Consider the following 23,054-nt stretch of genomic DNA (forward strand, 5'->3'; position numbering starts at 1 on the left):
TTAGTTAGAGAATTAGTGAAGGAATATTTTGGTAGGTAAGTAGTTAAAATTTTCAAGAAGATTAATCTTTTTTAGAAATCATTCAATTTTTGCGCATAGATCTTTGCATATTTCTGCCCGTAACACATGCGCTGTACAAGTATGGAACGAATGTCTCGGGGGAGGGTATTAAGGACAATGGGAAAAATATTATTTTCAAGCGTTGCCGATTGCCTTCATTATTATGTACTTAAATGTGTATTTATGTGAGATTATTTTAGGTGCGAAAGATTGTTGTGAATGCTCAAGTATAACAGTCTTTCCAAACTCACTGTTTAAATTCGTATCTACGTTTTTTTTAAATCTAAAAAGTAAGCAGATCACCGTTTGTAAATTAACTTAACAGCCCATGAGTATTACAATGTCCCTCTGATTTTGTAAAGCATTTCTTATAGACTTTATTGAAAAGAAGTCGTAAAAGGGAGGAGGTATGTGTTTAGTTTTCCTCCAAATCTTTCTGACCCGGAAGCGGAACCCTATGAAATACAACTTCTGTTTTGATGAGACTATGGTGTCTAAGACTATATATTGGCTCATCCTTTTTTGGCGTTTCGACAGATAACTTATTCATACTGCAGGCGAAGTAAGCCATGGTGTACTGAGATATATTATAATATAATGCTAGTAAGCAATTATTTACTTGGAGGCGGTTTATAATTTTATACAATAACTTTAGTACGCTTTTTATAAATGTATAGGAATAATTTACTTGCGTAAACTGAAACGCAAATTCGTCGTGGCAAAACGTCACACTGACAGCTGGCAAATGTGTCAAGTCCTTCGCGATTTGTGGTGAACAGTGAAATTTTCTTTAGTATATTTTGTGTGAAAATTAGTGAAATGGCTACCGTCGAGGAATTAAAGAAGAAAGTGCAGGAGTTAGAGGCTAAATTAGCCGCTGCTCAGGGTAGCGTTAGCGCCGTTCGGCAGAAAATCGACGTCATGTCGTCCGAAGTGGTGGATACCAACCCCTACAGGTTTGACCCAAGTTTATAAGAACTTTGCAATAAAAACTGTTGAATTTGATTTATAAACACATTAGAAGCTATTACAAAAAATTTAATAGTAAATTATACGGTATTTCATTGATTACGTCTTGTAATATGCATCAATATGTTGCACATACGCAGGTATATCCTGTATCTACCAATATCCGGTTGCAACAAACGTAGTTCAAAGAAATTTCGAATTAGCTGGTTCTGAAATAAAGTAATAAATAAATGCAAACAATGTGTGCCTCCTATCCATTTTTAAATTTATAGCTAGGTAATAGATATCTACTACGTCTTACGTAGTCATATACGCCTGTACGTAACTCATTATCTAAGCTTAGACATGGGGATTAGGATGGATGGGGATGCAACCATGTTCAGTAAATTTATAAGAATTGTCACCAGATAAATAACATGAAAGTAAAAGACCTAAGAGCACCTTTAATTTGTAGCTAACTGCCGCACGGATGCTGCGCGACCGCAGCGCGGAAAGTGCGTGTTTTTATCATAATATCATTACCTTACCACATGACCACCATGCTGCAGCCATATAGCCTATTTGATGGCATGTTATATTTAAAACAAATAAAACTATAGTACCCACACATGGAAAATTTATGACTCCTACATAATACTTTTATAATAAATTTAAAACTTTATAAATATAACTAAAAGTTACATAAGTAAGATATTTGGGCTATGACAAGCTCCATTCCTCTTATTCAGTTTAGTCACTATAAACAATTTGGAATTATGAAGTATTGCATCACATAATATAGGCCCTACAAGATGGTCTGCTTGTATTAATGCATATCTCCACATTACATAGTTCATTGTGAAAGAAACGGACTGCCAAGACAAAATTGCTCACTAATACAAGGTTCTATGTTATTTTTGTTGTACAAATTTTATTATATATAACATATTGATGGTTGAAAATTTTGTTTGTTTGTTTGAATGCGCTAATCTCAGGAACTACCAGTCCAAACTGAAAAATTCTTTTTGCGTTGGATAGCCCTTTGTTCGTGGAGTGCTATAGGCTATATATCATCACGCTATACCCAATAGGAGCTGAGCAGTAATGGCTAATCTCAGGAACTACCGGTCCAAACTGAAAAATTGTTTTTGCGTTGGATAGCCCTTTATTCGTGGAGTGCTATAGGCTATATATCATCACGCTATACCCAATAGGAGCGAAGCAGTAATGGCTAATCTCAGGAACTACCGATTCGAGCTGAAAAATATTTTTGTGTTGGATAGCCCTTTGTTTGTGGAGTGCTCTAAGTTATATATCATCACGCTATGACCAATAGGAGCGGAGCAGTAATGGCTAATCTCAGGAACTACGAGTTTGAACTGAAAAAAACGTTTTGTTTTAGATAGCCCTTTATTTGTGGAGTGCTATAGGCTATATATCATCACGCTATGACCAATAGGAGCGGAGCAGTAAAGAAACATGTTGCAAAAACGGGGACAATTTATTAGTTTTGAGAGCTTCCGTTGCGTTAGCGGCGTAAACGGTTAAAGTTATGCAACAATGACGTATGACGGGATTGTTCCTCTTAAAAAGTTCTAAAAAATATATTATAAAACAAGGCCCCCGCTGCATCTGTCTGTCTGAACGTGCTAAACTCAAAAACTACCCAACGTATTAAGATGAAATTTGGTATGGAGACAGTTTGAGACCCTGGGAAGAACATAGGCTCCCGGGAAACTACTACTTTTATAACGGAAAACTTTAGCCTGAAAAACTTTATAATTCGGGCGGAGCCGCGGGCAAAAGCTAGCATAACATATTGATGGTTGAAATTTTTTAACTATGTTAAAAAAAACATAGAAAAACATGCTGATTTTAAATATGTATGAAACTTAATGTTGCAAATATATGACGCTTAAGTCAATTAGCATTTCTCCTGTCGATATAATTATTTGTTTTATTGTTAAAAAATTGCAATAATCACAAAGGATAAATAGTCATCACCAAAATAAGCTAATTACACTTGTGTTTGTGACTATTTGTACTTGGGAAGTATCTAAATCTAGGATTACACATGTATGAAGATGATTGATTAGTAAGGTGGTAAAATTATTTGAAGACTATTTATTACTATAATTACTACATTACAACAAATACATACCTATTTATTTTGTACATTTATTTTCACTACATATAGTTTTAACTTTATTCACTGACATCTGTTTTTGTTACTAAGCCACGGGAAGACTATTGCTCTTGCTCCATTCACATTAAAGCACAAACTGTAAGATATCTGTATCAAACTTAAGTTGTGGACTATATTTTATTATTTTTTATAATGGCTGTCAATATAGCCTTAAACAAAAAAAATATAATAAGATAAGATTCAGGTAATTGACGCAAGTTTTCTGCATATAAGGTCATATGGTCAGTGCACTATTGTTAATTGGTAATTCTTGGTACAAATGTAGGTTTTTTTTTTCCATTGGCATGGTTAAGTGGGCCTACTGCCTCTGATGGTATGTGGAATGCATACAGATAGTATTGACTGATGAGAGATGTTCATATTTAGCCTATTGACACAAATATACCTGTTTGAAAGTATATATACACTGTTGGCGATGGTCTAGTTGGGAGTGGTCTGGACTGCTGAGACAAATGTCTGCAGGTTTAAAACCCAAAGACACACCCTTGACTTTTCTAAAATTATATTTGAATTCTTTGTGAATGATTTCTTGCTCTTACAGCGAAGGAAAACTTTGTGAGGAAATTTGCATACATTAAATATTCTCTATAGGAATTTTGAAGGTATATGAAACCTGCCAATCCCCCCTAGGCCAGTGTGGTGGAGTATTAGGACTAATCTCTCTCCATAGTAGAGAAATACCACAACAAAATGAATCAATATATTTTTTTTCCGTGCCCAATATAGATTTCTTGTTCCATTTAGAAATAAAGGTAATGAAATGAAATTCTCCCAGATGAAAACCACTTTTTATGTGCTGAAAAAAGTGCCCATACACTTTGACACGAAAAGATAGGAAAAAATATTGTACAAAGTTTGTAAAATTTGCACAAAACTACATGGATTTATGTATTCCACAATGAATTAAATGAACTGATAATTTAATGACTTCTTGAGGTCTTTACCCCAAAAAAGAACAAAAACATATTTGCCACTTTAACTAACATACATGGAAATATTTTAGCAATATATAAATATTTTAGACCAAACACATGTGACGAAGAACTTGTTTATCAAAGGCAAGGCCATTCATAGTGTTATTGTGTTATGCAAATTTAGTTCATGTGTTTTGGCAACACGTGCTCTTGGCCATGCGAATATTCAAATGGCGTTATATTGACCTGCTAAACTTCGCCTTTTTGTTTGCAGCCGGCTCATGGCCTTGAAGCGCATGGGCATCGTGAACAACTACGAGAAGATCCGGGAGATGTCTGTTGCGGTGGTCGGTGTCGGAGGGGTGGGCAGCGTGACTGCTGAAATGCTGACGAGATGCGGGATAGGAAAGGTAATGTCTTTGGACTTTGTTTGCTTTTAATACGCAACTGATTATAGGATATATCGCTATCCTATTTGCACGCGTGCATTGTAAATTGGTGACGTCATAGCCTAGACTCGTTCATTCATCTTGGGAAATCCACACTGAGAACTGAGTGGCCTGGTTCGATCGTATCGTTTATTTTAGCATTGTGATTTTTATTTTATACAGGTGACTTATCTTTAATTGTTCGGCCTTTTGCTACCTATTCTTTTCAGTTTAGAGAATATGAATTAATTTTTTAACAGACTTTCAACTTAATATTCCAACATTTTATTTTAATATAATAATATAAAAACGCAACTTGCATGTTTCTAGCGTTATGATATATGTAAGCCATTGTCACATAAATGGTAATTTTGGCATTCGTGAATTCCAAAATGCGTGCATTGATTTTATTGACCTAGGTCAACAAAAATTTCGTTAACTAACTCCGATTGTATGTCAAGATCATATTAGGTAAATTAATCTATGTTTAATATTATTGATCGCTATTCGCTATTGGAATATTTTTTAAACTTTTGTATGAAATTATTTATAGTGTAATATTGGTATAACCATTCATGTAATCTGAACTAAAATGGCAACCAAAACGTCACTGTTATAACCAATTTTTTTACTGAAATAATTTTACTTATTTTTTTTTTACTAACATTTTTTATTAAAACCAAGGTTTAGACTTAGACTCGAGTTCTTATATCATGAGCGCCACTCCGTACACAACCAAAAGCCAGTTTGAAAGGATTGCAGTTCAATTCAGTTGAACTCAAATCTAGTAGTAGATATATATCGATGAGTATAACCCTTTATCTCAGTGCTTTTTCTTATAAAGCAGCATAACATTTATATTTTGATATTGTGGGTGTATTTAGCATTCTAAAATTTGCTTGTTTACTAGCCTTCAACAGTCAAGACAAAAAAAATATGTTTAATTTATTGACAACTTGTTTAAACTGCCAAATATATATTGATCAATCAGTTGCTTAACCAATTGCAGATAGTGTTTCGTAAATTAATTATACGAATAGAGTTTAGATTTTATTTAAAACTCAGTTGCCATATGTATAAGTAAGAGCATCGCCTGAACAGCTTGACCGGCTTGACTGATTCCTTTTTTGTTGTGTTCCTAATTACCAAGACAAGGTTTTTATCAACAAATGAATTTGAAAAATCAACAGTGAAAGTCGAGAAAAGTTGGCAATATGTTTCCCATGTTCGAAATCACCTAAACGATTTCAAGGAACATTTTTTGAGAATAAGTTATTCCAGCTTGAATCAAAGGATAATTTAGGACATAATAGTTGTGTAGAACGACTGCCATGCCCTCTAGTATAAAAATAAATATTTGGAATTTATTGTTGGCAGCTGATCCTGTTTGACTACGATAAAGTGGAGCTGGCAAACATGAATCGTCTGTTCTTCCAACCGCACCAGGCGGGGCTGAGCAAGGTGGCCGCCGCGGCCGCCACGCTGCAAGCGATCAACCCGGACGTGGTCATCGACTCCCACAACTACAACATCACTACAGTCGACAACTTCCAGAAGTTCTGCGATACTATCACGTAAGGTTTTGATGATTTAAATGGAGTGTTATTACATTTTAGAATGTGTTTTACTAATAGGCTGTTATTACTGTTACATTTAATTACATATCATTGTATTAAGGTCTTTAATATGTATAAATTAGATTCCGGCATCATCGTAATTCAATATAACCACAAAATTAAAACAAACCCGTTCCAAATACGTTGGACGTATAATCATTACCAGAAACCTAATAAGTTCCATCCCTTTTATCATTCGAAATATTCTTTTCCTCGTTATAAATCGGCATCGTCAACATAATTTCTTCAACTCTATAAATATTTATAGACGTAACTTACCATAAGGTATTTGAATACCATTTCATATTATCTATAAATATGACGCAACATATGGAACCAATCAAAATTGATCTCCAAAACAATATCTTATGGTTGAATTTCCATCACAGTACCGGCAGCTTGAAAGGCAGCCGCGTGGACCTGGTGCTGAGTTGCGTGGACAACTACGAAGCTCGAATGGCGATCAACACCGCGTGCAACGAGCTCAACCAGAAGTGGTTCGAGTCGGGCGTCAGTGAGAACGCCGTGTCGGGGCACATACAGTTCATCATACCTGGGGAGACTGCGTGTTTTGCTGTGAGTACTCTACTCTCTCTCTTTCCCTTTCCCTTTCCCTTTCTTTCTCTCTTTCCCCTTCATGTTTTTTTCTTCCCCTTTATAGAATACTATGGTCCGTAGCCAAGAAGAAAGGCATCTTGGTTAACGCCCTAATGTGGCTCTCGACTTTTTCCGCTTCAGAAGTCCCTACAATAACGTACAACGCTAACGCCATTGAGTTTAAAATTAGATTAAAAATTCCTTTATTTCTCATAGGAGCAAATTACAAACATAAAAAGTCGTCTATGTGTTAATCCAGGACATAGTTTACCCGTGTGCCAAATTCCTCCTAATCCGTTGTTGTTTCTGCGTTTGCTTCTAACAAATATTTATATATCCAAAACAATCTATCGCATGTACAAAATTGCTAAGAAATATTTTTTTTTAGGATAATAAAGAGATTTTATAATTGTAAAATGTAGGTAGATATTGTAACCTTGACTTTTCGGACGACCAACAACTCAGTCCGCTCCGTGACCATGAAGGCTGCAAAACCTTGGAAACAAAGATTTATATTTAAAAATCCGAAAACTAATTTTATTTTGAAATTTGGTGATATTAACTTAATGACAACAAGGGATACCTTATAGAAAATGAGAATTTGGATTACAATTATTTTTCGTTATTTGGTAATAATTTAAATATAATTATCGTTCTTTTTTAACCCCTTGAATATGACATTCATCCCGATCAATTGATATCTAGGAGACATATTTAATAAATCAATCCCATTTTTGAGTAAAATTTGAAGAAAGAAATGATTTATTATGAGGACAATGACAGTATATTATGTACAATAAAAGAAAAAAAAACATAAATAGAAAATACACAAGTATACCCATCGTGCCAACCATGGGAACCCTCATTCAGCTCATAGCTGCAGTATCAGCATGACTGATAGGTACTGTAGTGCTGATTTTTAAGTACACATTTAATATATTGAACTAAATGTCATTTAAGAGCCTGTTCTTAGCTAGGTCGGCACTGGTACATAAATGAAGTTCATATGTCAAAATCTGTCACATATTATGACTCATGTCATTTTGATGTCATGTTAATTAAATAGTGACTATCTGAAGTTGTCGATGTTAGTTTCATAGCATCTCATCTGATATCGCACTTGAGAGCGGAACTGAGTTGCATTTATTAAGACACTCGGCGGTCTGAAATATCTTATTTATTATTATTATTTTTTGATGGTACGCGATACGACCGCCCATAAACAGTAGAAACACCATCCAACACCATGAATTATAAAGTATTGTTTGATATTCCACTGCGCTCGCCATCCTGAGACATGAGATGTTAAGTCTCATTATGTCCAGTAGTTACACTGACTACAATGTCCTTCAAAACCGAACACAACAGTGATTACACACTGCTGGTTGGCGACAGAAATGGACATTGCGGTGGTACCTACCAAGGCGAACCTTCTCATATAAGAGATCTACACCAGTAGATCTGATCTGATCAATGTTTTTTTAGTGTGCCCCACCGCTGGTGGTAGCTTCTAAGATCGACGAGAAGACTCTTAAAAAGGAAGGAGTTTGCGCCGCCAGTCTGCCGACCACCATGGGGATCGTCGCTGGATTCCTAGGTAAGAATATATTAGCCAAATCAATTGAGAAAAATAATAGCTTTTTACAAGTGTGTTTTAATAATTAAAATACGTTTGTTTTTCTAAACTAACGCGGTGTCTGTCTACACATTGTTATGACCTATTTCGGCCATATCGCACGTAGAGGCTAACAACCTGGAGTAACTGGTTGTGACGGAAAGGTCGGGGCGAAAGACTCAGAGTCAAAACCCGAAGAGATTGTGGGACCAGATCTCCGAACAGCTGGAGATCCCCAACAGCACCGCTCTTCATCGGGCGACGGATCAACTGGAAACTGATTTCGAAAAGCAGAAGGAGTCACGATCCTCAGCAATGGGGGAAAGACTAAGAAAGTTTTTTATAACATTGATTTTCTTTTGTTTCAGTACAAAACACACTGAAGTATCTGCTCGAGTTCGGAACAGTCACCCATTATCTGGGATACAGCGCGCTTTCTGATTTCTTCCCCACCATGAGTCTCAAGGTAACTGAGCTATGTGTTGTTAAATTAAAATCCTCGATGACGTCTTATGATCCGTCTGCGTAACAGGATTTATTGGAATCAACATTTTTTTCCGGAAATTGCCTTGTTCCAGATATTTATTGCTGCTTTTTTTTTTCAAAATTTAGGAATGTAGAATTTAGATCTATCTTTAAAAAATTATGGAAAGTAGCCTAAGATTTTTTTTGTAATTACAGCAGTCAAGGTAACCATCATTACTTCATCCCAAAATTTGAATTGTATAGAAAGGCCCAATGCCCTGCAATGAGTATATACAAGTTATTGTTGTTAAACAGCTATATTAAGTTAGCACGCTATAAACCTTTATTTATTATTCTAGTTCGCCATTTAATACACTATGTTACAGCATTTATTTTATACGCTACTATTTTTTGCTCGCGATTTCGCTCGCCTGAAAGTTTTCCCAGCATAGAAAGTAGCCTATGTCTTTCCCAGGGTCTTAAACTATTTCCATACCAAATTTCGTAGAAATCCGTTTGATAGTTTTTGAGTTTATCGTATTTAAACAGATAGACGCGGCGAGGGATTTTGTTTATAATATTATGTAAGGATGGAAGCGGTATGAATATCGCTTTACGACGAATTACGAGTAATATTTTAAGCAAGTTATAATCTCTGTATAAGCGGAGATAGCCTGGTTGGGTTGGATGTGAACTGCCAAGACGAACGTCCGCAGGTTCGAATCTCAAGGATACACACCTCTAACTTTTCTAAAATGATGTGTGTATTCTTTGTGAATTATCGCTTTAACGGTGAAGGAAAACATCGGGAGGAAACCGGCATACCTGAGAAATTCTCTATAGGAATTATGAGGGTGTGTGAAGTCTACCAATCTGCACTGGGCCAGCGTGGTGGACTGACGTAATCCCTCTCAAAAGTAGAGGAGGCCCGTGCCCAGCAGTGGGAGTGATATTTTTGTGAATGTCCTTCGCAGCCGAACCCGCAGTGCGACGACATGGAGTGCCGCTCGCGCCAGGCGGAGGCGCGCGCGCGGCCCGCGGTGGAGCTCGCCACCGAGGTCACCGAGGACCTCGCGCCGCTGCACCACGACAACGAATGGGGCAAGTAGAGACTCACCGGACATATTTAAATGATCAATTCACTTTTAAACGTATTGCTGTGTTGATATTTCAGGAGTTACAAGTCATTTATTTATTTATTTCACTTAGATCTTCGGTGCTCAATTCTTGAAATATAAATCCTTTATTTGCGATAAAGTAGCTACAGTAAATTCTGGTCTTGTTGGTCTCATTAAAAAAAAAAAATACTTTTGATCAATTTTTTTTTTATTAAATCTATTGGCTTGCATTTTTAATTTGCAAAGTAATAAAAATAATTTATTATCTAAGTTTATCTATAGTTTTTTTATTTATTTCTAGGAATCAGCCTAATTGATGAGAACAACCCAGAAGATGATGACTCCGCGAACTTGAAGCTGGTTGATGGTGTACAGGTAAACTAAAATCTAGGCTCATTTAATATTTGCTACACAACCGTTGGGGAAGTGCAAAATGACTTAATTAAAAACGCAAATGTGTATTTGAAACTTTTTTGGAAAAACCTATTAAACAGCTAATAGATTTATCATTATAGTCACAATGTTTTTTTATACGTACACGGTAAACGGATCCCCTTGCACCTGATGGTAAGTGTAGAGTCCAATAGAATGTCGACTGACGAGAGATGATTACCCCTCGACAGTCGACACAATTATGCCGGCCTGTTGGAACCGGATATACACAGGCTGAACTTGGAACGCGACCTACTTACGTAAGCCACTATGGTAGTTTTAATACCTATTTAATACCTATACCTATACACTATGGTCGCTATCCGGGCGGATATAAAATATATCCTACCACCAAATAATATAGTAGCTATGTATTGCAATTTTCAAATGTTTGCATATAATTGTCGAGTCTGGAATTTGTAAAACCGAAGTCCGTACCCGATTTTCTCCATATCGGTTGTAAAGTATCATGACATATGGGACAGTGTGTTGAAGTATGTGTGTTGTGTCAGGTGGCGTACAGCGTGCCGGTGGACAGCAGCACGCCGGAGTCCAGCACAGGCGGCGCCGTGGCCGCCTCCGAACTCTCGCTCGAAGACCTGATGCAGCAGATGAAGAGCATGTAAACCATCTCCGGTACCGCAACAGACTGGATGATGAAGGCGAACGAACACAAATCGCCTGGTAATGAAGTCATTGCTGTCTAAATAAATGATGATCTTAAAGGGGGTTGGTTTTTGGGTTATTCTTGATCTTCATTGACGGAATGAACTTAACAGGAAAAATCTTTACCTAAAATAGTAGTTCAGATTGACCAATCGGACTCAGTGCGTTTCTGTTACGCTCTTGAGATAGCCAATCAGGGCGTTTTGGTCCTTCGAACCTCTTACCCCGATATAACCCCTAATTTTAACAATGTACTATCCGTAGTAATGTGTTCCCTCGAGTTTCAATGTAGCCTTCTCCCAGCGCCATATCATTTCGTAGTGGCAAAGTTCCGTCGCGAAAGCATCCGCTTGTGTATTAATGTTAGGTAATGGTGCCAATCTATATAGAGGCTTAAGTCTCGAAATATATGAAGGCTTAGCGTGGTGCTGAGGCTTGCTTCGTGTTGTGTGAGCGGCCCTTGCGATGGTATACGTTCAGTAGAGCCTTTAATGTATTATAAGTGTATGTATTGATGTAAAAATAGTGTTGGCGAAATCTATGAAAATTAGATAATCATTCTCAATACATAGACCTAAAACTGTTAGTAGATTTGATGACTTTCTATCCCCGCTTCTATCACCCACTTGACTATTTCTAAGACGTAAATGATCTGTATATAATGGCGGAATAATTAGCTAGCAATTTTTTTTATATCTTTTATATTTAATATAGTATCAATGGCAATTTATGTCGGCATTTTTAAGTTAACATGTAAAATCTTAGAAGTATAATTTTATATTGCGGTTTATTGAATGAGTACTATTTTTTCATTTTAGTAGTGGCGCAAAGCGCTCACGTAGTTAGTGAAACAATAATTAGACCCAAAAAATGGCGATAAATATCTACATCTCTGAAATTCCGAATTGTAAAAACTTTTAAATCTTTAGAATTGTAAAAAACATACTGTAGTTAAAAAGTTTGCAAGTGGGGATACTTTTCAAACTTTATCAGCATATCATAAGTAGTTAGAAAAAAATCAAATAGTTTAGTAAAATATTAATACTAAAATTTAAATTGTAGCGGTTAATGTCTGGTTCCATTGAATTTTACTTAAACTTGCAAAGCGTTGTTTTATAATATCTGTTTTGTGGAAAAACATTTCCGTTAGTTTGAATATATCGAGATTATGTCGCAAGTTTTTTTTTTAACTTATTCCATAAACATTATTTCTTTAAGTGATATATCAATCTTTATAACGGTCTGAAGTTAGTAACGTGTAGCTTCGCGGTTAATGCGTAAGGAGACTGAATGTGGTCAATAGACATTAGGCTGTGCTGTACTGAGATTCTTATGCCAGTTTTTATCCATATAAATTAGAACAACTGAGCTACCCTTGTAATACTTACGTATCTTGAAATGACTCGAACGCTCTACAGACAAGTAAAAAAAATATATATGACAAGTTAATTTTTAATAAAATGTTATAAGTTTAAAGTTTAGAGTAAGCTCACCAGAAACCAAACCAAAATAATGTTTATTAACAAATAAAACTAAATAAACAATCTATATTGCCACAATTATATAATTCATAATATTGAATTTAGGATTTATTTAGGTTGGTAAGCAAAATGGACTAACTTCAGACCAGTCATAAAAATGGCGTCGTAATTGTCGGAAAAACTGTGCTTAATATTTATGAAAATGTATTCCTGTATGTGTACGTAGATATGTATCGCGAGAGGTTGTTTGTCGAAGAGTGAGACTTTATTTGCTTATTGCATAAGAGTTATTTTTCTCTTCAGAAATATTGAAAGTCCATTATTTATATAATTTTATATGTTTTTTAGGAATGTATTGAATCAATTAGGTATATAGTGTTGCGAAGTTCGTCTATAATAAAGATAATAAGTCTCTCTGAATAATGTAATAAAAGCCATTGTCTAATATATTACTTTCTAAATTTTTTTGTCGCTAGCAGCGAGTTTGTCGCACAATTGAAATAGCTTAAAATGTATCGAATCTTAAGACCTTGATTAAAACATATATAAAGAGGAACATTTCAGCATACTACGTAAATCCGTTCCAAATTCTGTTGTATTCATAATGCCAGGTCTATTCATTCTAATTTTGTCGTTTGAATAAAACATGAGCGGCGATGTCAACTTTTTTAATGTCGCGTCTGCGCACTGTATTCATCTATTTTGAAAAAGACAACTTATTAAATTGGATAAATAAAAATCAAATTGTTTTGGTTACTCACAAGAGAATATTATTTTTGATTATTTTTTTAAATATGACCTTTCCTTCTAGTTATGGTGTCATGTTATTTATTGTTTTTAACTGTTTATGAAATAAGTGCTATATGTTAAGTGTTATTTTATGAAATTATTTTATTTTGGATGTATTTTTGAAATCTTTATTATACGTTAACGTTACGGCTTAAGCTAAATACGAATGTCTATGTAATATAAAATTTTATTATTTAATTAAATACTATATGTGACGAGTTTTGTTTTCATGTCCTCCACGTCTCTGTTCAGTTTTGAGGTTATTTTTTTGTTCTCTTGTGGTAATTGACCGTTCTGTAAAAAGATTTCGATTTTAATATTTACAGTTAAAACCAAATGGTTGATCTTAATATGGTACAAGCTTAAATACAGTGTTGTATCCATGAATCTAGTTACTATTTTTTACTATACATTTATATATTTATTAGCACTGCCACACTGCTATAATAACAGTTCACATAGTTTGACTAGTATTAAACAATTATGGTCACTGATATGTACAACAAGTACGGCGTACATAACATGAGAAGTTATATATCATCATCATCATCTCAGCCACAGGAAGTCCACTGCTGAACATAGGCCACCCCCAAGGATCTCCACGTCGACCTGTTGAAAGCGGCCTATATATAGTTATATATAATTATAATCAATTATAAGAACCATCTCATCGTCACCAGTTTTCAAATAAAACAAAGCTCATAACAATCGGTCCATTCAGATTAAAAAATAATATATTTTGTGTAGTTAACTTAACAAGTGCATCAGTAAAACTCAGGGTGCTATGCAGAATAAAAAATCCGTTACGTTCTAACTCTATATCCAGCGATTATAATTCATGAATAACTCAACTACCACGGCTACATAATTTGCAACTACCCTTGTTAAAAATAGGTGAGTTGTTTATGCAGTGAAAAGCAAGATTACCATCAAGCAGTCCATGACAGCTGTAGCCCTGTGTATGACCCGGGAGTCGATCCCGCTGGCCGCGGCCACCTCCCGCGCGAAGCTACTCGCCGTACTACCCTCGCACACGCGGAATAGGAATACCGGCTCGCCATCTTGAACCACATGCTCGAAATGCTAAAAGGAGAATTATTTTGGGTACAAATGTAATATACTTAGGGATGGTTGTACAATCAAAACTAACTGGCTCGAAGAAGTACCTACATAAGGAGAAATTTGTAATAAGTGGAAGCCATATACCAGATACCTACTTGAAATAAAATGTAATTATTTATTAAAATTTGTAAGACAGTCAACCTTTTACTCTACCACAAGTTCAGAAAACAGAGATTGGGCAAAAACTAGTGTGAGCATTACAATATCACTTAAAAGGTATAAATAGGAACAGTATATAATACAAAAAAAGTTACATATAGTTTAGAGCAGCTCATTTCATTACTAGTAAAATAATAGTTTTTCAATTTCCATATGAAATTATAAACACGTGATCCTCTCAGGAACCATCAAATGACATCATGATATATGTACATAATATATATATCTAGCTCAAGAGCGAGCAACAAAATATTCCATAATATTTTATCAGCCTACTTACCAAAAACTTGACCGTCGGTGAGTCGACGATATACTCCTTGATATTAAGGAAGTGAGTTGAGAGGAGTATGTGCGGGCATTCCTCCCTGAACAGCAGAGTGTTGATACAAGCCGCTAGGAGAGCCAGTCCGTCCGTCTCGGAGGTGCCTTTGCCAAACTCGTCTATTATGAGGAGGGAATTGCCGGTAGAGTGCTGGAGGGCTAGTGACATCTGCAGAACACTATGTTGGGTCATCGATTGTCTCTATATTATGAAGCTATAAACTTATTCTTATTGATAGACGACTACTGGTTTGTTTACCCAATTCTTAGATGTCTAAGACCTTATGGAGTAAAATAATGAAAAACAGAGGAAGCGACACAAACCAAACAAATTAAATAAATAAGTACCTAGAAATAAACTTGTGCTGTAACCAATTTAAAATGTATGGGCGGAATGAGTAATATATAGCTTTGATTCACTGAAAACCGACCTATTTGTCTTGATAGTTGCGTATTGTGCGACTCGTAAAAACTATGTTGACGCAACATTTCTCTTCCTGCTCTACTAAGGCCTATTTAGTACAAGGAGAAAGTTCCTTTTAATAATATTATGGGTTCTCCGGGGTAGGGGTGCATAAAGCAGCAGACCGGGCTCTGTGGCCTATGTTCAGTAGTGGACTGCAACAAGCTGATGATGATGATGATGAATGGTAGTGCTGACACCGTACCGTTTGGTAACCCGATATTGATCCGAATATAAAAAATAAAGACAATAACAAGGATTTCTAATTTTTTATTTTAGACTAGTTTTTACTCGTGGCTCCGTCCACGAGTAAAAATTTTCCGGGATAAAAAACATTTAGCACTCGGGAGTAATTTAGCTCCCTATTAATGGGAGAATTATCAAAATCTGTACAGTAGTTCTCGAGTTAGCTTCTACAACCCTACAAACGCACAAACTTTTCCTCTATATTAGTAAACATTTACCTGTTTCAAATCTATGAGGAAAGCGGACATATGTGCGGCCACACACTCCGTGCTTTGTATGCGCGTGAACAAATGGGTCACTAGTCCGATGGTGGCGTTTTCCGCTGGTACAAAACTGCCGATATGGGCCAAGTAGACTATCAATGCTGGTGGTTAAGATCATGGTATTGGTTTAGGTAATCAATTAAATATAAGGTAGATTGTATTGAGTAATAAAAGGTCATAATGATATCTTATGTTAACTTAGGCATAAAAATATATCTACTCGCAGTGGTGGGTTAATCTAACGCAAGGTCCCGGGCAAAAGCAAAAAGGAACCCACGCGAGGCCTCGGGCAACAGCAAAAAAAATATACAAGCCCCCAAGGAAACACAAGAAAAAACTGTGCCCAAGTTCCCTGGCGGAGTAAAAAAACTTGATTTTAACAGTTTCGTGGGTAAGATGCCAAAAATATCCTTCAAGGTACAGCGCAATGCTCCGGGACGTTGCCTGTTTAGCCCTCCTCCTAAGGCTGCCACTGCTTCCTCTCCAAATGACGGCGGCTCAGAAGCAATGCTTTGCAATTTAAATTTCTGGGTCGTATAACAATACGGTATATACTGTTAAGGCAGTCTTGGCGTTAACCACCAGGTATATTATGTACCTTTTTCATCATGCAGTGCTGGTCACACTGACATTAGTTGTAGTGGGGGTATAAGGGTTAGTTTCGCCCATACATACCTATTTGCTTCATATAGACAGATTTCCCGCTAGAGTTTGGTCCAGTGAGAATCTTCACGCATCCAGCCTGATTGCTACTTTCTGCGTCGTTTGGAACGAAAGTATCAGATTGTATCATATGCAAGGGATGTTTCCCTTGCTTGATGCTTATAACCTTCTCTTCTGTGAGAATTGGTCGGACGTAGCCGAACTCTTTACAAACTTTCGATATTGCAATAAGGCTGGAAGTATGTTGAATACATATTACATTAATAGGATAAATACTACTCTGTAGTTCAGTTTCACCAATTTATTTTAACTATAGTTGCCGTAAAGACGCGAGGCAATAAAAATCTATCAATAGTATGGAATCAATTAAAGTTATCAGAAATCGGAAATAAATAAATAATTTTAATAATAAATTTATTTACTGAAAAACTTATAAATATCTTCCAAATCTCAAAAAAAACACTTTTGTTAAGGGAAGAGCCAATTTTCGTGACATCGTAAATATTATATATTATTAAATTATGGTATTATGATAGAAAGGGGGAAAGAGACACCAGGCTCTTTGTCTCATCAGGCCCCGCTCTGCTGCCGATTTCTAGTATAGAGAGTAGTCTCACCCTAAGATGTTTTTATTACATAGATACGTTGTCCGAGCTCAATACTGGCAAGACGAAAGTAAGGTAATTGCCCGACTTAACGGCCAATGAGATAACGGATATAATCCTTTTCTAACGAATATATGCTGCATCATTTTATTCCTTCTTCGAGCCAATTTGTAATTATAGGTACAAGTACGTGAATATAGCAAATAGTGCGCTGTTTTTATGTGCCATTTTGTTACGGTATGACGCGTCTATTTGTAAAACGTCATTGGTCTCACCAGTCAAGTTCAGCACACATGTCGATGACGCTGGCGAGCGTGTGCAAGTTCTCCATGATGATGGTGGTGAGCCGCATCATTATCCGGGTTTCGTGCGCCACTATCTCAGGGTAAGTGTCGCCTATCATCACGTCTAACTCTAACAAATTAAGAGACTTCTGGTATCACGTTGTTAGTGATTCGATTACAAATACATAAAAATAAAACATAGTATTCTATAGTATAATATTTATAATCGTCATTTTGTTCTTACAGAGTTAAGTTAGTGTACCTACTTGAAATGATATTATTTTCATTTCTTTTATCAAAAGAATCTATACTTAAATATTCAGACATGAAGATTTAAAAAAAAAACATTAAATTAAAATAAAAGCTAAGGTCTTCAAATTGTTCAGAGTACCTAGTCAATATAACATAGACTTTAACGTCATTGTCAACACTCCGTGGGCGTGCGAGGGAAATAGAATGAATGACCATACACTTGTCCATACTTTATACCCATAAAGACTACCTGCATAATTACTGGTTTAATAGTTTTAATTTGTTTTGCGTTTAATATAACAATATCTCAAATAAATAATACAGTTGAGTTCAATATAGTGCCTTAATAATTATAAGCTTTGTTTAATATTTTTTGTTAGCCGTAGGCACTGTTTCCTCATTTAATTGTGTAAAAATAATGTTAATTATAGCTTGTGGCTGTGAAACTGTTAGCTAGCGCTAGGAAGGATGCAACAGAGCGTTTACTCAGGCAATGCAACGTTTATTCCTAACTATGTGGCATAGATGACACCACTTTAGAATCATTGTATTTTTAATAATTTTTTTCATGTAGTTATTTTAATACTAAAAACTCCAATGATTGACGACTGGGTATATTTAAATTAAAAATATTACGTTGTGTGTTATTCGTTTGAGTATAAGTTCCTACGAAAATAGCTACGACTCTTTACATTTTTTTTTACCATTTTCTGTGTAATTACAAAAAAAATCTTTGCAATTTCATTAGAAAAACTAATCCACAATATTTTTAATTTAAAAAGTGTTTTCGATGGCTTCTTTTTTGTTACAAGTTTTGTGTGAATTTTCTTGTGGTTTCCTTTTGTTTTTATCTTTATTAATCCCAAAATAATTTTTATGTGCATTCATTGACGAAATAATGTGTTTTTAAACAGGTTATATCGCCTTTTTAGATATTATCCTGCAAGGTCCCATGGTGTAATGGTTAGCACTCTGGACTCTGAATCCAGCGATCCGAGTTCAAGTCTCGGTGGGACCTAACACTCTGTTTTTTTTTTAAGTTTTCCTCATTCCTACGACTATAGAAGTTAAATAAATAGGAATATGTTTAAAATACTGACTTACCTTCACAACCAGCGCTCTTGTAGTGTATGTAATCGTTGTTTTGGAACTGAAAAGTAAGAAATATGGGTCCCTAAAAGATGTTATATTAAAAAAACACACACTCAATAAATCATGTAAGCAATTTTTATACCAAGAATTTACGTACTTTATTGCATATAGCGACGATAGCCTAGTTGGGTATGGAACGGTCTGCCGAGACGAATGTCCGCAGGTTCAAATCCCAAGGGCACATACCTCTGACTTTTCTAAAAATCATGTGTGTATTCTTTGTGAATTTATCGTTCGCTTTAACGGTGAAGGAAAACATCGTGAGGAAACCTGCACATCTGAGAAGTTCCTCTGTTGGAATTTCGAAGGTGTGTGAAGTCTACCAATCCGCACTAGGCCAGCGTGGTGGACTAAGGCCTAATCCCTCTCAGTAGTAGAGGAGGCCCGTGCTCAGCAGTGGGCAAGTATATAATACAGGGCTGATATTGTTATTGCATATTTATTTACTTCTTACCATAAACTTCATGGCGGGTAGTTCTTTCTGTTGCGGCGTGAGGTTATCAGCCCAGGCCTTAACGCCTAGCAGGTACCCCAGGTGTGGCATGTACACCATCGTGCATTCCTCAATGAACGGGGGGAGACGCTCCAGTTCCACTTTAGCTGTCTCAGACATTAGACCGTGTAGGCTTGCCATGGTTTGTTTTTCTATTATGGGATATTATGAAGGCATGAGATGATCATTAGTTATATATTGAAATAAATAAAAAATATATTTTATAACATTTTTTTTTATTTGAATTGCGACTTTGGAAGCCGTTGAGGTATTGACACGAGGAGGACTGAGATGTTGCTGGGCCGTAACGTAGTGCTACATTAATTAGTACGTTCATTTTTATTTTATACTAGCTTTTGCTTGCAGCTCCGCCCGCGTTATAAAGTTTTCCAGGCTAAAGTTTTCCATTATAAAAGTAGTAGTTTCCCGGGAGCCTATGTTCTTCCCAGGGTTTCAAACTGTCTCCATACCAAAGTTCATCTTAATACGTTGGGTAGTTTTTGAGTTTAAGACGTTCAGGCAGACGGATGCAGCGGGGGACTTTGTTTTATAATATATTTTTTTAGAACTTTTTAAGAGGAACAATCCCGTCATACATCATTGTTGCATAACTTAAACCGTTTACGCAGCGCACGCAACGGAAGCTCTCAAAACTAATAAATTGTCCCCGTATTTGCAACATGTTTCATTACTGCTCCGCTCCTATTGGTCATAGCGTGATGATATATAACTTAGGGCACTCCACAAACAAAGGGCTATTCAACACAAAAATATTTTTTCAGTTCGAATCGGTAGTTCCTGAGATTAGCCATTACTGCTCCGCTCCTATTGGGTATAGCGTGATGATATATAGCCTATAGCACTCCACGGACAAAAGGCTATCTAACGCAAAAAGAATTTTTCATTTTGGACCGGTAGTTCAGGAACTACCGGTCCAAAATGAAAAATTCTAATCTCAGGAGATTAGCGCGTTCAAACAAACAAACAAACAAACTCTTCAGCTTTATATAATAAAGTATATAGATTTATTGTTATAATGCAAAGTGAAAATTATTTGTATCTTAGTTTTTTCACTATGAAGATAAAGTAGGTAGTATCTTAAAAAAACTTTTTTTGTAGTGTTAGACCAGATATCTATACTAATATTATAAAGAAAAATGGATTGTAGGTCTATAGGGTATAATCTCTATAACGACTGAAGCTAATTTAAAAATTATTTCACTAATATAAAGCTAGAGCCGCTTTTTATCCTGGGAAAATTATCACGGAATATATTCCCGCGGGCGGAGCCGCAGGCAAAAGCTAATTGGTGAATAAAACATATAATAAGAATAATTACTTCTATCAAGATCAGGGTCAACTCCCGCTTTAACTGTAAATTTTCCTTCAGATTTAGAGAGATCGAAGTCGATGATCCTGTTCATGTATAACGCCATCTATAAGGAATCGAAATAAATAGCGTATACCTACTTATGTACAACAAAAAATATGCGTGCAAAAAATTCTCATTACTCATGATTCTACTATATTATACAATCAGATCCTAAAATTCCATATCATGACCCATTAAACTTTCCATTGTCTCTTCAATTAATAATTCGAAATTTGGGCATATTTTTGATTTTGCACAATTTTTTCAAAACATTATTTATATGAGTTTATGGAAATGTCTCAAAATATTGCAAAAATTCTTGGTCAGCGTATTTTATTGAACAAATAATTGTTAAACTTTGTCTTGCATCATAGTTGTGTAAATCTACCTTTGAATAATTCTACTTCATACCTCATACAGTTTCTTATTGTCACACGAAGCTAGTTTAACAAGAAATTCACTAGAATCGCCCCCGTTTTCACAAATCTCGCAAATCAACACAGCATTGTACAATGTCTAAAAGAACATGAAGACAGTAATTTATTTAAAATGGTCATATTAAAAAGTAACAAATTAAATTATCAGATACTAACATTGTATAGAGATTTCCATTGATACGGTTTCGCTGACAATGCCTTAATTTTTGCTAACATACCCTGAAAATAACAATCATGTATAGAAAAAAAGGAAAAACAGTGGAAAAACAGAGAACAGTGATTACAAAAGGTAAAAGGTATTTATCTTTTTGAACCACTGTTTCTTCTTTGTTATTTTATTACGTAACTTTAAAATACTTTGAATTGATATAATATTTCCGCCTCGGTGGCTTAGTTAAAGTTATACCAGGGTACGCCTGCAGTGCTGTGATCTCGGGTTCGATCTCCGAGTCGGCAAAGTGATATTGGGTTTTTTACTTTATATCAGCTCAATCTTGAATTTGTTCCCATTATGGCGATAAGGTCGCCCATAGCACGTATGGTATTGGCACAGCAAACAGTGGGTGTACCAGTTGCGCTTCTGCCTACCCCTTCGGGGATTACAGTGAGTGTATGTGTAATTTAAAGCAACTACCCAGTATAACTACAAACCACAGTTACTTTAATACTAACATTGACATTCTTAATAAACCTGAGCGACGAGCAAATATTCCTGAGCATGGAGTCGCTTTGAGACCTCATAAAGAATGCGACCACGTCCTGCCGGAGCTTCAGGGTTGATAGATCACGGCTTGGGTGCTGCATTAGTACCCTGAGATTTAATAATATAAATATTTTGTTTCAATAAACGTCACGGGTTTGAAATTAAAAGGATTTTATAGTGTAAGGAAAAATTGAGTGCAGGGTAAAATAATGGATTATACAAAGGTTGCGACTTTAATACTGAATACATTTTATACTATATTAGAGTTAAGTTTAACGAAATATACACAAGATATAAGATCCATTTATTTGTTAAACACGTGTAGGTTGTTATACATTAGAAATGCAAACACACACAGCATGAGGCTAAAAAAACAATCGAATTGAGATCCTCCTCCTTTTTTTGTCGGTTAAAATTATACGTCCATGAATATTTATCACCCTTTAAAACTTTTATATGGCAATATTCTCTATTCTCAATAAACCATTGTTTACAGAATAATGTTTTTAATCCGTACCTCATCCTACTGTATCCGACAGTGGAGCTGCATCTGCTAAACACGTGGAAGAGGCTGAACCCCTCCTTATTACTGCCATGTGTACCTCTTTTGAAGTTGCTCGGGTGAGATATAGTGGAAAATATTTGCAAGCCGCGGTACGTGTCTGAGTCCATCGTCACCATGTCATTCCTAAAACGTCTAATATTTTTAGAACAAGTTGCATTCTAATTAATGGATATTTATTTATGTTGTTGAATTGAACTTCCAGCTGTGTATTTACAAAATTGTAACTTTTCTTATTCTAGTCTATATCTCTGATTATGTCAATATGAAACTAATTTTCCTGTTCAAACTTTTACTTTACCGCAAAAAGTAGATATCTACCAGACTTTAAAAAAGGAACGAATGTTTTTATATTTTAAGTGGCGAACAAAATCAATATAAAATTTTTACTAAAGTTTCCTAGTTGTAAGTACTATATCTATACTAATACAAAAAATCAGAAACTCACAAAGAAATAATCTTAAGGCTCATGCACTGCGGCTTGGTCTGAAGACTCATGCTGATGGAGGACCAATGCAAGTCCAAGTACCTCAACAGAGCGCCCAGAGAGTGCACTGATTGTGTCTGACTAAAGTCTATGAGAGTGCGGAGGAACATAGTGCGTTCGTCTTCCGAGCAGTTG

At 35.7% G+C, this 23,054-nt stretch overlaps 3 protein-coding genes and 1 non-coding gene across 4 annotated transcripts; 2 read left to right on the plus strand and 2 right to left on the minus strand.

Annotated features, from left to right (window-relative positions):
* Positions 1-784: 784 nt before the first annotated feature.
* On the plus strand, positions 785-13,553 carry LOC115440785 (ubiquitin-like modifier-activating enzyme 5). Its single transcript, XM_030165240.2, has 9 exons — positions 785-1,016; positions 4,403-4,538; positions 5,934-6,130; positions 6,562-6,748; positions 8,255-8,366; positions 8,753-8,850; positions 9,824-9,950; positions 10,269-10,342; positions 10,912-13,553. The coding sequence occupies exons 1-9, from the start codon at positions 880-882 to the stop codon at positions 11,023-11,025; spliced, it is 1,182 nt and encodes a 393-aa protein (XP_030021100.2). The 5' UTR covers positions 785-879; the 3' UTR covers positions 11,026-13,553.
* Positions 13,554-14,238: 685 nt separating this feature from the next.
* On the minus strand, positions 14,239-17,143 carry LOC119190563 (mutS protein homolog 5-like). The gene is made up of 5 exons (XM_037442759.1): positions 17,127-17,143; positions 16,585-16,805; positions 15,865-16,010; positions 14,897-15,106; positions 14,239-14,418 (listed from the first exon to the last, which is right to left on the minus strand). The coding sequence occupies exons 1-5, from the start codon at positions 17,141-17,143 to the stop codon at positions 14,239-14,241; spliced, it is 774 nt and encodes a 257-aa protein (XP_037298656.1).
* A 305-nt stretch (positions 17,144-17,448) lies between these two features.
* Positions 17,449-21,971, minus strand: LOC115440775 (mutS protein homolog 5). The gene is made up of 7 exons (XM_030165230.2): positions 21,840-21,971; positions 21,324-21,386; positions 21,142-21,246; positions 20,698-20,794; positions 19,320-19,510; positions 18,818-18,863; positions 17,449-17,591 (listed from the first exon to the last, which is right to left on the minus strand). Exons 1-7 carry the CDS (start codon positions 21,969-21,971, stop codon positions 17,449-17,451), a joined length of 777 nt encoding a protein of 258 aa, XP_030021090.2.
* Trnaq-cug lies at positions 18,660-18,731 on the plus strand. Its single transcript has one exon. It is a non-coding gene; the product is annotated as a tRNA-Gln (tRNA).
* Positions 21,972-23,054: the final 1,083 nt, after the last annotated feature.

This window comes from Manduca sexta, chromosome 25, assembly GCF_014839805.1.
Source record: "Manduca sexta isolate Smith_Timp_Sample1 chromosome 25, JHU_Msex_v1.0, whole genome shotgun sequence".
NCBI lineage: Eukaryota > Metazoa > Arthropoda > Insecta > Lepidoptera > Sphingidae > Manduca > Manduca sexta.

What these genes read in the sequence shown, in the direction of transcription:
- LOC115440785 (XM_030165240.2), top strand. Translation starts at nt 880, where the DNA reads ATGGCTACCGTCGAGGAATTAAAGAAGAAAGTGCAGGAGTTAGAGGCT. An exon ending in AAGTTCTGCGATACTATCAC is followed by an intron (nt 6,131 to 6,561) that starts GTAAGGTTTTGA and finishes TTTCCATCACAG; the next exon opens with TACCGGCAGCTTGAAAGGCA. An exon ending in GATCGTCGCTGGATTCCTAG is followed by an intron (nt 8,367 to 8,752) that starts GTAAGAATATAT and finishes CTTTTGTTTCAG; the next exon opens with TACAAAACACACTGAAGTAT.
- LOC119190563 (XM_037442759.1), bottom strand. An exon ending in TGTCTATATGAAGCAAATAG is followed by an intron (nt 16,011 to 16,584) that starts GTATGTATGGGC and finishes CTTAACCACCAG; the next exon opens with CATTGATAGTCTACTTGGCC. An exon ending in CACCGACGGTCAAGTTTTTG is followed by an intron (nt 14,419 to 14,896) that starts GTAAGTAGGCTG and finishes TTCTCCTTTTAG; the next exon opens with CATTTCGAGCATGTGGTTCA.
- LOC115440775 (XM_030165230.2), bottom strand. Translation starts at nt 21,971, where the DNA reads ATGCAGCACCCAAGCCGTGATCTATCAACCCTGAAGCTCCGGCAGGAC. An exon ending in TGACCCTGATCTTGATAGAA is followed by an intron (nt 19,511 to 20,697) that starts GTAATTATTCTT and finishes ATCCCATAATAG; the next exon opens with AAAAACAAACCATGGCAAGC. An exon ending in CAAGAGCGCTGGTTGTGAAG is followed by an intron (nt 17,592 to 18,817) that starts GTAAGTCAGTAT and finishes TTAATTTGTTAG; the next exon opens with AGTTAGACGTGATGATAGGC.